Below are 10,910 nucleotides of genomic sequence, written 5' to 3' on the forward strand. Positions count from 1 at the left end.
CACAATTTTAATCGTTAACCACTTAACCCACTCCACGAAGATTAACGGTCAAGATTTAATATATAAATGCATTTTCCTGCCATTTTTGACAGAGCGTAGAGTCAATCAAAAGTCAACAAACTGATGAAAACAGAAGAGTGGATGTCACTCGTCATCCCGCGGGAACACCTTCCGCTTCTTAGATCTTTAATTTCCGGTGAGGTAGCGGTGGGACCGACAATGAAAAGAGGGGGACATGTTTTCGCCAGATACTTGGCATTCGCAGCAGGCAACCCTCTGCAACTTTCTCGAGGCTTGAGTGCCAGTCAGCTCCTTTCGCCGCTGTAATTACACCGCAAATGTGCAGACACTATAATACCAGCTCAATAAAAAAAAAAAATCTGTTCTTCTGCCTCTGTAAGACTGTCTTGGTCTCTCTTTGATGATTCGGTTTCCTCTGTGACTTTTCACGGAACAAAATAATGTGCATCTGAAATTGAGTTGTCTTCTTCATTTCTCGTGAAGAAGGGAAAATTACGGATGTGGTGATTAGATTATTTCGCCTCACGCATGGTTGGCGCCAATTCGTTGTACCTAGCGGTTAATTTCGGCGGTGCCAACGTCTCTGGCCGGTGCCGGGTTTTCTCGTCAAGGCGAATGCCATGCTGTAAGTTAGATTTTGGGTCGAGATACTATCGGCAACGGAAATTGATCTGCAGGAACAGTCCGATGGATTTCGCCCGTCGGATGGGCTGCTTTGGGAACAGGACGGCCGGGGACGAGCAGAGGATGGTGTCAGAGTCCGTTCAAGGCGGGGTAGACGTTTGGGCCTCCTCGGCTGAGGCGAAGTTTCCCGATCACCTTGTTGTCATGGTTAACGGCATTGTTGGGAGGTACCTTCTTCGTTTTCCAGTGATCTTTTCTGTCTGCATGTCGAGCTTCGAGGTTCCATCTAAGGTTTTCGCTTTTTCTGCGTTCATTTTATTCTTTCTCTTCCAAAGTAACAATCAGTGAGACATGACGCACATAGTGTGACAAATTTCTGGATTTTATTGGTTTTGTCAGTAGAAATCTTCGTCATACAGAGTTGATGTCACAGTTGTATCACTATTTTTGAGAGGAACTGGTGCAGGAGCTCACAAATGCAAGAATAACGAATGGATAAGAAATACTTTCCGGATATCTTGCTGAGATATTCCATCATTCATATCGACTTCCAAAAGAACAATTGTACTAGAATCTGAACACGGCATCTCAAAGGCAAGCATAACGAATTACTAATAAATATTGTCCGTCTTTCATATCGACTTCCAAAAGAATAATAATACTAGAATCTATCTATGGGTATCTCTTAAATTGAACTTTTTTTATTGGCTGACTCTTTCTTTCTGCTTAGGCAATAAAAGGTGAAATATTTGTTTTTGTCCTGAAATTGTTGTTCCCGTTAGAGATGGTCATTGTTTGACTTCTGTAAATGAATTTCGAGTATTTTATTATTCTAAAACAAAAGAGTAGTCTTTATACCAATGGTTGCACTTTTTTGGAAAGAATACTATGGAATCAATTTTTGGTTTTTTACTTCTACTCTGAGTTTATTAGATTCCTTATCATAGTTACAAGAATAGGGGAAAAAATGAGATACCTGATAAATATTTATAGAAAACAGATAATTAAGAAAAATATAGGAAATTTTTTATAAACATATTATGAAACATTAAAGAAATGAATAGAAAACCATTTACAGACCTAGGAATGGTAAAGAATTAACTAAGAAACAATAATATTAATAATATCCCAAATGAGTTGAGAAGTAATTAACAATAAGTTCTCAGTCACTGTTTCACTTAACAAAGTTATAGCATCGACTTGGTAATTAGAACTAGATACTATAAAAAATTTATTTCTGATCTTTTATTTTCAGGAAACATGAAAAATTTATGATTTTATGTGAAGTTCATGGTATATTTGAATAAATCTTTGTGAAAGCTTCTTATGAGTTGTGAATTAGGCCTTTGGCTCAAATGGTCACATGGAGGATTTCTAGTTTAACGTCTTGGTCTTAGGAGCCTTAGGGGTTTATTTTATAAGATGAAGGAGTCAATAGATGGGCCTTTGCTTGCACTCTAGGAAGTTGCTTGTGTTAGATGGCTAAAAGAGGGATAGGAGGTTGTGCTTGCGGTTTTGGGTGAATTTGTTTGTTTTGATTGTTGTCTTTGGTTAGGTTTATGGGAGAGTAGAGAGGTTAATAAGGGGAGGGATTCCTTTGGATGTGAGTCAGTAGGGGTAAGGGTGGAGATGTGGTCTGAGACTAAGTTTGTAAGAAAAGTGGGTCCCAGTAGGTAATTTCCTACTATGTCTCTATGATCTCATGTCAAAGAGGAAAGAGGGGGCTTTGAACACTCATTTATTTCTGTATTTGTGTTTTATGTAGGTTAAGTTTTCTTTAAAAACCCAAGCTATCCATTTGCGTTTGATGCCAAAACACCTGTCAACTCCCATCTCTTCTCATGGGAAAACCATTCTCCTCCTTTTCAGGTTGCTTTTCTTGTAAAAAAATCCTAGAAATCCATTAAAGATTGAGATACATATCAATTGATATCAGAGTGGTGTCTTGGGATTGGTGGAGCAAGTTCAATGCTACATTCTAAAGTCACATTGTAGAGAAGAATGAGAGAGAGAGAGAGAGAGAGAGTCCCTGTTTAAGTACAATTTGAAAGAACTAACATAACAGAATCTTCTATCATAACTAGGACTCGCAATCTAATAATGTAAGTAGAACTATGATCTCATATTCTCAAACATTCAAGATAGAAGATCTCTACACAAATTGGTGTAGAAAAATGCAGATTTAACGAGGTTTTTTTGGGGAAAAAATTTCCCAACCCAAGATAGAGTTTTTCTAATTATGGTCATGATAAATGACCTCTTTGGTTGTTGAAGATGCAATAACACGTTCCACTTCTGCCATCAAGTTTTTGCTAGAATCTTGTGAGCTTGGAGTTCAAGATATGGCATATTGATCAACAATTTTTGATGTTGAGATTCTTCTTCTTTAAGAATGTCTGTATGTTTTAAATCTATTCTTCTTTACGAATGTCTTTGTTTTGTGAGTTCTTCTTCTTTAAGAATGTCTATTGGTGAGTAGAAATGCCATTTGATGGTCATATATGCATGCATCTCAAGTTAGTTGTCTACAGTAAGAGAAGTCATTCTCGGATTACAGTTCGGCATTGATTGGGGTTTGGAGGATCTTGTTCATATGTTTTGGGAGGAGGTATCATAGTTTTGCTAGTAAGTTTTGGAGGAGATAACCTATCAAATTTTGTTACCAGAACGAATCCAAACCCAGGTTTCTTTCTGTTATGTGTCACGTGTATATGTCCATTATGGTTAAAATGTGCATTGTGACTCATTCCTCTATGTTCTCTGTAGCTCGGGCCTAATTGTGAGTTCAGATTTGGAAATGATGGGGAGGTTCTGGTTGTCAGAGTGGTTTCGTCCACTCTTGTAGGTGGTAGTTTTCCGCACCTAACAGATCGGTCTGTTAGGTTGTATTGGCTAGCCGCTATCATGGTTTCAGAGCTGGGCACGCCACGTCCCGCGTTCGAATCCCGTTAGAGGCGGTCAAGAATGGGCAGGGTGGGTGTCAGAGTGGTTCCGTCCACTCTTGTAGGTAGTAGTTTTCCGCACCTAACAGATCGGTTTGTTGGGTTGTATTGGCTAGCCGCTGTCACTGGTAGGCTAAAATGTTTCATCATTCTATGTTCACATGTATGCTCGACATCTTAGGCTTTTTGTTTGAAGTTTGAAAAATGAGAGAAGCTATTGTGAGTATATGGTCCTGAACCAATCCAGGCTTAGAAGATCCCATGGCTTGTCTATTGGAAAGAGGACTCCTAATTTCAGGTAGTAATTGGCCCTATTCAACAATGTGCTTGCTACTTCTGTAACTTCAGATATTCATTTGGATACATGATGAGCCATGTCAAATTAGAATCTCCTCATTTTTCTCGTAAGTAGCTGATATTTGTCACATTTCTTTATGTCTATTTCATATTGCCTTAACCTTCCTGTGTTAAATGAATCCAGTGCAGAGGATTGGAGATATGCTGCAGAACAGTTTGTTAAGAAACTTTCAGATAAAGTTATTGTACACAGTGAGTCCTTGTTCAATACCCCATGTGTCTGAAACTGCTGTGAAACTGACCATGAAAAAGTTAGTTAAACATATTATTACATTGACATGCATGATATTGTGCATTAACATTTTTGTTTATTGGCCTACTCCTCACCTTTTCATGCAGGAAGTGAGTGCAACTCATCAAGATTGACTTTCGATGGTGTTGATTTGATGGGTGAAAGGTTAGCTGAAGAGGTAATCTATGATCCATTTTTGTTTATCATGTTTTACATTTTAGATTTCACTTTTTACATGAGATTTATGCCTAATGATCATGTTTGCAACATGCTATCTTGCATATTTTTATATGAGAAATTTCACCTTGTCCTTATATTTGTAGGTCTTGTCTGTTGTTAGACGAAGACCTGGCATACGGAAAATCTCATTTGTAGCTCATTCCTTAGGTGGCTTGGTAGCAAGGTATGCTGTTGGAAAGCTTTATGTACCTGTTTCAAATAGGGAGGCATTAGTTGTTGCTGGGAACCATTCAAGTGAGTACTCTAGTTCTTCAACACAATGTCTTGAAAGGCATCAAGAAGGTCGACTTGCTGGGTTAGAGCCAATGAATTTTATAACATTTGCAACTCCACATCTTGGTTCAAGGGGGCATAAGCAGGTGGGTGTAGTATTTAGTTTTAAGTAATCAAGGTAGATTGAACCTGCAGTGTTATTTGTTATAAATATCATGGATCTAAGGTCTTGCTTGCAAGTACCGCGGGACTTGTAAATTATAGCATTGGTGTCTGAAGTAATGCTGAATGGACCTGGTTATCCACTAAACTGGACTTTAGCCAATATCTGATTTATAGTCTCTTTCTTGAATGAAGCTCCCCAGGGGTTTTTTTATGTACTTTGATAAGAACTTTATCCATTTCATGATTGCACACACCTGGAGACGCCAAATGGCATCGCTGACAAAATGGCTATGGAAGGGATCACCCAGCAATAACTTGCTGTCAGTTCCCCTTTTCTCTTTTGATTATTGCTGTTTTGTTCTTTGTATCTCGTGCATCTCTTTTTGTTTTTGAATCTCAGGCTTGTACACTAACTGATTATGTACTTCTTTCCCTTGAGAGGTTTTCTTAGTGGAATACCCTTGTTCAGTGTGCTAAACTAATTAAAATGAACTAAATTTAGGATAAACAGTAATGTTTGGTCTGCTGATATCTTTTATTATTCTGCATCTCCAAAAAAAAATAAAAAATCATATTCAATGACCTGGATGATCATGCGAGTATTGCTTTAACAGAGAGCATCTCATATTTGCTCTTTCTACAGCTTCCATTCCTGTGTGGACTTCCATTTTTGGAGAGAAGAGCATCTGAAACTGCACATTGGATTGTTGGAAGGACTGGGAAGCATCTCTTCCTTACTGATAGTGATGATGGAAAACCACCACTTCTTCTTCAAATGGTTAAAGATTGTGATGATATAAAATTCATGTGAGTAGTCACTGTGCTAATGAAATCATGCTTACAAGCTCTGGTCTGGGTTCAAGTTTCACTGGGATATGGACATGTGTAACCAACATTTTGAAAAAAACAAAACAAAACTCAAGTACAAAAGAATTTTTAACTTCACGTAATATTCATTTATGCTTTGGAATGTATCTTATGAAGATCAACTGGGGAGTCACTGGGCTACAGTTGGCAATATCACTAAATTGCTAGAGTGAATCTTTGCTTAAGGAATTCTAGATTTGGTTAATCATGGATATATACACCTAAAGGATTGGATTTTAACTCGGCTTGAATAACTTCGTAAAGGTATTTTTTAGATCCCATGGGTGATTCATGTAACTTCACATGGGGTATCCATCTACTTGAATGGTACTGAAGTCGGTACTCAGTTACGTTTCTTGTTATCAATTTTTTAAAAATATTTTATTAAAATTAATCAATGTCATTTCTAGTTTCTACTTAACACTATATAATCATTTCTTGGGTTAATCTTCTCATTTATGCAGATCAGCGTTGCGGTCTTTCAAGCGTCGTGTTGTTTATGCAAATGCGAACTTTGACCGTATCCTTTGTTGGAATCAACTCTGTTGCTTTAATATGAAAAAGAGAGGAATCAAGTTTCTGTTTTGACATTTTCTACAGTTACTATTCTTGATATTGTTACTTAACGAACTGTAAAGATATGGTTGGGTGGAGAACTTCATCTATCCGTCGTCAGAGTGAGCTTCCAAAGGTCCATATTCTAATTGTTTTCATTTGTTTTGCTTGAGCGCATGCCCATGATTTCTTAAAGTTCAGTCATCCTGGACTGATCTTTCTTTTCCTTGTATTATTGGCAGCAACATCTTCTTGCAAATGATGAAAAATATCCACATATTGTGCACATTGAGAGAGAAGTTTCTGCCAACACCAATCTAACTTCACATATTGATAGCCAAGCAGTAGACATGGAAGGTTTGTCAGTTTTGAAGAAAATAAACTGTGATGTAATGGTCGAATTTTTTACACTCTTAGGGCTTTTTAATGTAAATGGGTTTCTATTTTCAAGTACATGATTTTAGTGGGAAAACCATAGTCAAAGAGAGTGTTTCCACTGTGACAGGCACTCATAACTTTCCATTAGTCATTGGATGGGTTGTCATCTTCACATTTGCACTCATTAGTCATTGGTTGAATTGTCAGCTTCCCTGTTTGAACTGTATATGGAGGATTTGGTTAACTCAGTCATTTAGATTCCATCTTCTCTGCTCTTAGTGGTTCTGATTTCTTCTCTGCCATTGCAACATGTAGAGGAGATGATTAGAGGCCTCAACCAGGTTCCGTGGGAACGTGTGGATGTTAGCTTTCTCAAAAGCAGACAGAAATACACTGCACATAGTACCATCCAGGTAAGAAGTTTTCTTGAAGTCTTTACTACTAATAATATATAAGCATATATTTAACATATACTCTTAGAACACAAGTTTTTAATTTTTCATATTCTAGTATTTTGTTTTTTATCATGCTAATGCAAATTGTTGTAGGGACAGTCCTTTTTTGTATGACATTGCCTGTCAAAGCCTAGGTAAATAACTTGAAATTTTCAGCCTCCACTTGCATAATTAAATTGCTGAATTGTTATACATGAAAATTTTGGAAAAGATAGAAGACTTGGGAGTTCATACAGCAGAGCTGTCCCCTATTACATTAATATAGTCACTAAGAGATGTAAAATTGAAAGATTTATAGCACACGTCCCTCTAGAAATTTCCAAATCATAAATACAGACCTCAAATGTTTTTATTTACAAGCCTTTTGGAATATCATTAGACCCAACCCTATTCTCATCAACATACAAAATAACATGTTTTAAAGGCAATCATGTTTCACCTATAACATGAGCCCGCAGACTCCTTATTGTATGTGTTGAGAGATGCTCAACAGAATGCGAGTCCCATTGAAATCCATCCCCCCTTTAAATGATGAGACCGCTTTTTACTTTTCAATTTTTTGTATGCATCCACATTTTTTGGAGCATATAGGAGGTCACCCATCATATGTATCTGCTGATATTAAAGTGGGGTCGCCCTTAACTGTGGAGCATACAGATAAGTCCTAAAATTAAGTGTTGGAAAAGGTCGAACCCAAAAGCTTGAGGTCTTGCATGGCCATACATGCAGAGAGAGTTGGGAACAGTATGCATCGGCAAGAGGTGGATCCCTCTATGAGCTTTATGGCTTATCCCTTGCTTTCAGACATCATGTTTAGAGCCTTTTGAGATTGGATTATTCATATTTTATAGCTTCAGAATAAACAAAATTCTCAATTAGCTGGTTATTGTGTTTTTAGATTTTTATCATGTCCAGACAGTAACTTTCCAATGTTGGGATTTAAATTTTTTTTCTTTTTCTTCTCTCTCCTTTAGAAAAATTATTTTCTTCTTCTTCTTTGTCTTCTGCTCTCTCTTTGTCTGTCTCTCTCTCTCGCTCTCTCAGCTACCGTTGCTTTACCCTTACATCTTTGCCTTGATCATAAGCATGTGACTTAAGTCAGCAGCATGGTCAGCAGAGAGTTTTGCTGGACAAACTCTTTGTATCACCCATCGCTTTCTGTACAGTACAATTTTGTGAGAAAGTAAATCTATTTTACAAGCATTAAGCCATACAGATAGATGTGGCTAATCAAGATTCCATGCTTTTCTGTCATGGCAGAATGCAGAATGTGGATAAAGTGCTTCATTCATTCTACCAAGTGTCATTCACTCATAAACCTGTAAAGTTGTTCGTTATCTTAAAGAAATTATATCTATTTTAGAGATTTGCATAGTGAAACAATGGAACACCACAGGCCAAAGTTGATTGCAAATTTTTAAGTCCATTGGTTGGTAAAGCTACATCTTTTTAACGTTTTTTGAGCAAAAATGTTGCGATATCGTAAACATTGTGAGGTAATGGCTTTGATTTATTGTGTGACTGGGGTTCCATACTTTCTAGTTGAAGTGCAATTTTAGTGATGTTTAATATTTTGAATCCATTTCCTGTCAAGACTGCTAATTCCTGTAAGATTTGTCCAACTAAAACTGTCAAATTTCCATCTAGTGGCTCAGCCACCATCTGCTATCTTTGGTTACCAATTTTGGGCAAAGAAACCAGTCTCTTAATGCTCAGTGAAAGGATCATCTAGGGACACATAAAAAAGTTGAATCTACAGAAAGTAAAGCAATCTTTGAACTGGATAAAAGTGGAATATTTAACCTTTTGTTTGGTTATGTGGGTTGCATCTTTGCCTCGATGACCACTTCGAGTTTCTTACTGTGAGTTATGGGGTTCAACTCCCAAAGGTGGGATATCTTTGGCTTGTTTATGCGTGCTTGCATTTGCCAATATATGACAAAGAAGCCTTGAAAGTTATTAATTTTTTCATTTACATAGTTAATATGTCATTTCATCTTATGAATTTGTCTTGTCGAGCATGCTTTTCATGTCACTTTCTGGTTCTATATTTTTGTAGAGAACAGCAGCAGTATTTCGTATCATTATGGTAGTGTGATCTTATTAGTTGTTGCCAAAAGATGCATGGTAGTTGTGATTCAAAAGAAAAGATGTGTAGCCTCATGTTTTTTTACTTTTTTCTTGATGTTATGAATTTACATACTTATTTAGTCCTGCTTTTATACATGTATTCAGGTGAAGACCTATTGGATTAACTCTGACGGTAAAGACGTAATTTTTCACATGATAGATAATTTCTTTCTCTAGTTCCTCTCAAGATTCATTATGTTTTTTGACAATGTTGAGCAATAGGTTTGATTCATGTCTTGATGTACATTATTTTGTGTCTAACCAATCAAATATGTATATGTAAATAAACTTGCTCATATCATTAGCTGGTCTCTGCAATCAAGTATATTTTGTGTCAGTTTTCAAAGGCTTTCTTCCATTTCTCATAACTCCCAAAAGTCACTTAGAAACACAAGAATAGCAAACACATGTCATTCTTTAGTTTATTTTTCTGTCTGGGAAATATTAGTTCAATCTTTTTCCTTGAATGAATGAAGCTCTCAACTACCACTTGCCAGTCAGATACTTTCTATTGGTTGCATTTGGCAAAACTAGGACTGGACTGGTCAATTGAACCCGGTATAACTGAACCTCATTCCTTGTCTCAGTTATCTCTTTGTAAAACCCAATTGGGATGTAGGTCAAAACCTGGTTTAAGGTGGATTTATGGGTTCAAATAGTAAATGGCTGACTCAATCGGGTCAATCGGTTATTTGTTGAGACTGTTCCCCCCTTGCAATATAGAACAAGGTAAGGGAGTAGTCCAAATGGTATCCTCCTCCCATTTTTTTTGTGCATCATTGGAAGAGGCAGACCGTTAACGAGGAAAAGGACAATGGCATTATATGACAGGCCTGTAAATTGGTGGAGATGTTTCCCCTGATTCTTTGAGATAGTCAAACCTGGCTAACCTGGGTTCAGTGGGATTAGACAGATTTTTTTTATTTTTTTATTTTTTATTTTTGACAGTAAGGGCTTGTTTTTTGGTCAAAGAGATATTTATTTTTTTCTTTTATCCATTAAGTATTAATATTTTAGAGAACAATGGATAATGTAAGTGCAACATTATGGACTTGTGTACTTTTCTCTGACAAAAAAAAATGTATAACATGAAAGTTGTTTCTCAGTTCTTCTTTTCTAAATTATTCTTGTGACGGAAACCTGAAGTCAACACTATTATTGACATGAATCTTTAAAATCAATTAATAATATCATAGCCTCAGGTTTAATCAAATCCGGTAGCTCCACTCTCCTCTAGATCGAAAATTTTATAGTGCAAAAGGTTGATGTTTTCACTTTTTATGTCCATTAATTACAAGGGAACAAAGGTAATATATTTTAATTTTCCAAACCTATCCTACTCACTTTTTATGTTATTTTATTTGAAATTCCAGTGCCATCGTTCTCCAAACAGTGACCGTTATACTTCTATGAATCCACAAAAAATAACTTCTTCTCATAGCGATGGAACTCAGAAGTCCATTCAGAAACGTTGCAATAGGTGGCAAAACTGAAAATTATGAGGTTAAGTCGGTCTACAAGGCGACGCTGCTGAGGTGTGGAGCTGCCATGCTTATCTTCATCGTGGAGGCCTCTGTTGAGTGTTTTTCAGAAACCATTTAAGCTGTTTATTCTCCTTCTTACGTACAAGAGAAAATATTACATTTTGACCAAAATCATTTTTAGTATTGTTTTATTTTAATAATTTTATCCAGTGGCTATTTAGTAAACTAGAAGTCCTTCCTTCCCTTC

General features: G+C 36.7%; 1 protein-coding gene across 1 annotated transcript; it reads left to right on the forward strand.

Annotated features, from left to right (window-relative positions):
- The first annotated feature begins 288 nt into the window (after positions 1 to 288).
- On the forward strand, positions 289 to 10,225 carry LOC137945710 (putative lipase C4A8.10). The gene is made up of 10 exons (XM_068791697.1): positions 289 to 872; positions 4,069 to 4,136; positions 4,284 to 4,354; positions 4,500 to 4,775; positions 5,438 to 5,601; positions 6,126 to 6,181; positions 6,300 to 6,352; positions 6,459 to 6,573; positions 6,910 to 7,007; positions 9,285 to 10,225. Exons 1-10 carry the CDS (start codon positions 550 to 552, stop codon positions 9,354 to 9,356), a joined length of 1,296 nt encoding a protein of 431 aa, XP_068647798.1. The 5' UTR covers positions 289 to 549; the 3' UTR covers positions 9,357 to 10,225.
- The last annotated feature ends 685 nt before the right edge of the window (positions 10,226 to 10,910 follow it).

This window comes from Aristolochia californica, unplaced genomic scaffold (genome assembly GCF_029961685.1).
Source record: "Aristolochia californica isolate CCGP_79_NKW_82.1479 unplaced genomic scaffold, dmAriCali1.0.hap1 SCAF_12, whole genome shotgun sequence".
NCBI lineage: Eukaryota > Viridiplantae > Streptophyta > Magnoliopsida > Piperales > Aristolochiaceae > Aristolochia > Aristolochia californica.

Excerpts from the sequence above, each read along its gene's own strand:
- LOC137945710 (XM_068791697.1), top strand. The coding sequence starts at position 550 with ATGGTTGGCGCCAATTCGTTGTACCTAGCGGTTAATTTCGGCGGTGCC. Across the intron at positions 4,776-5,437 it reads GTTCAAGGGGGCATAAGCAG|CTTCCATTCCTGTGTGGACT; the intron begins GTGGGTGTAGTA and ends CTCTTTCTACAG. Across the intron at positions 6,353-6,458 it reads GTCAGAGTGAGCTTCCAAAG|CAACATCTTCTTGCAAATGA; the intron begins GTCCATATTCTA and ends TATTATTGGCAG.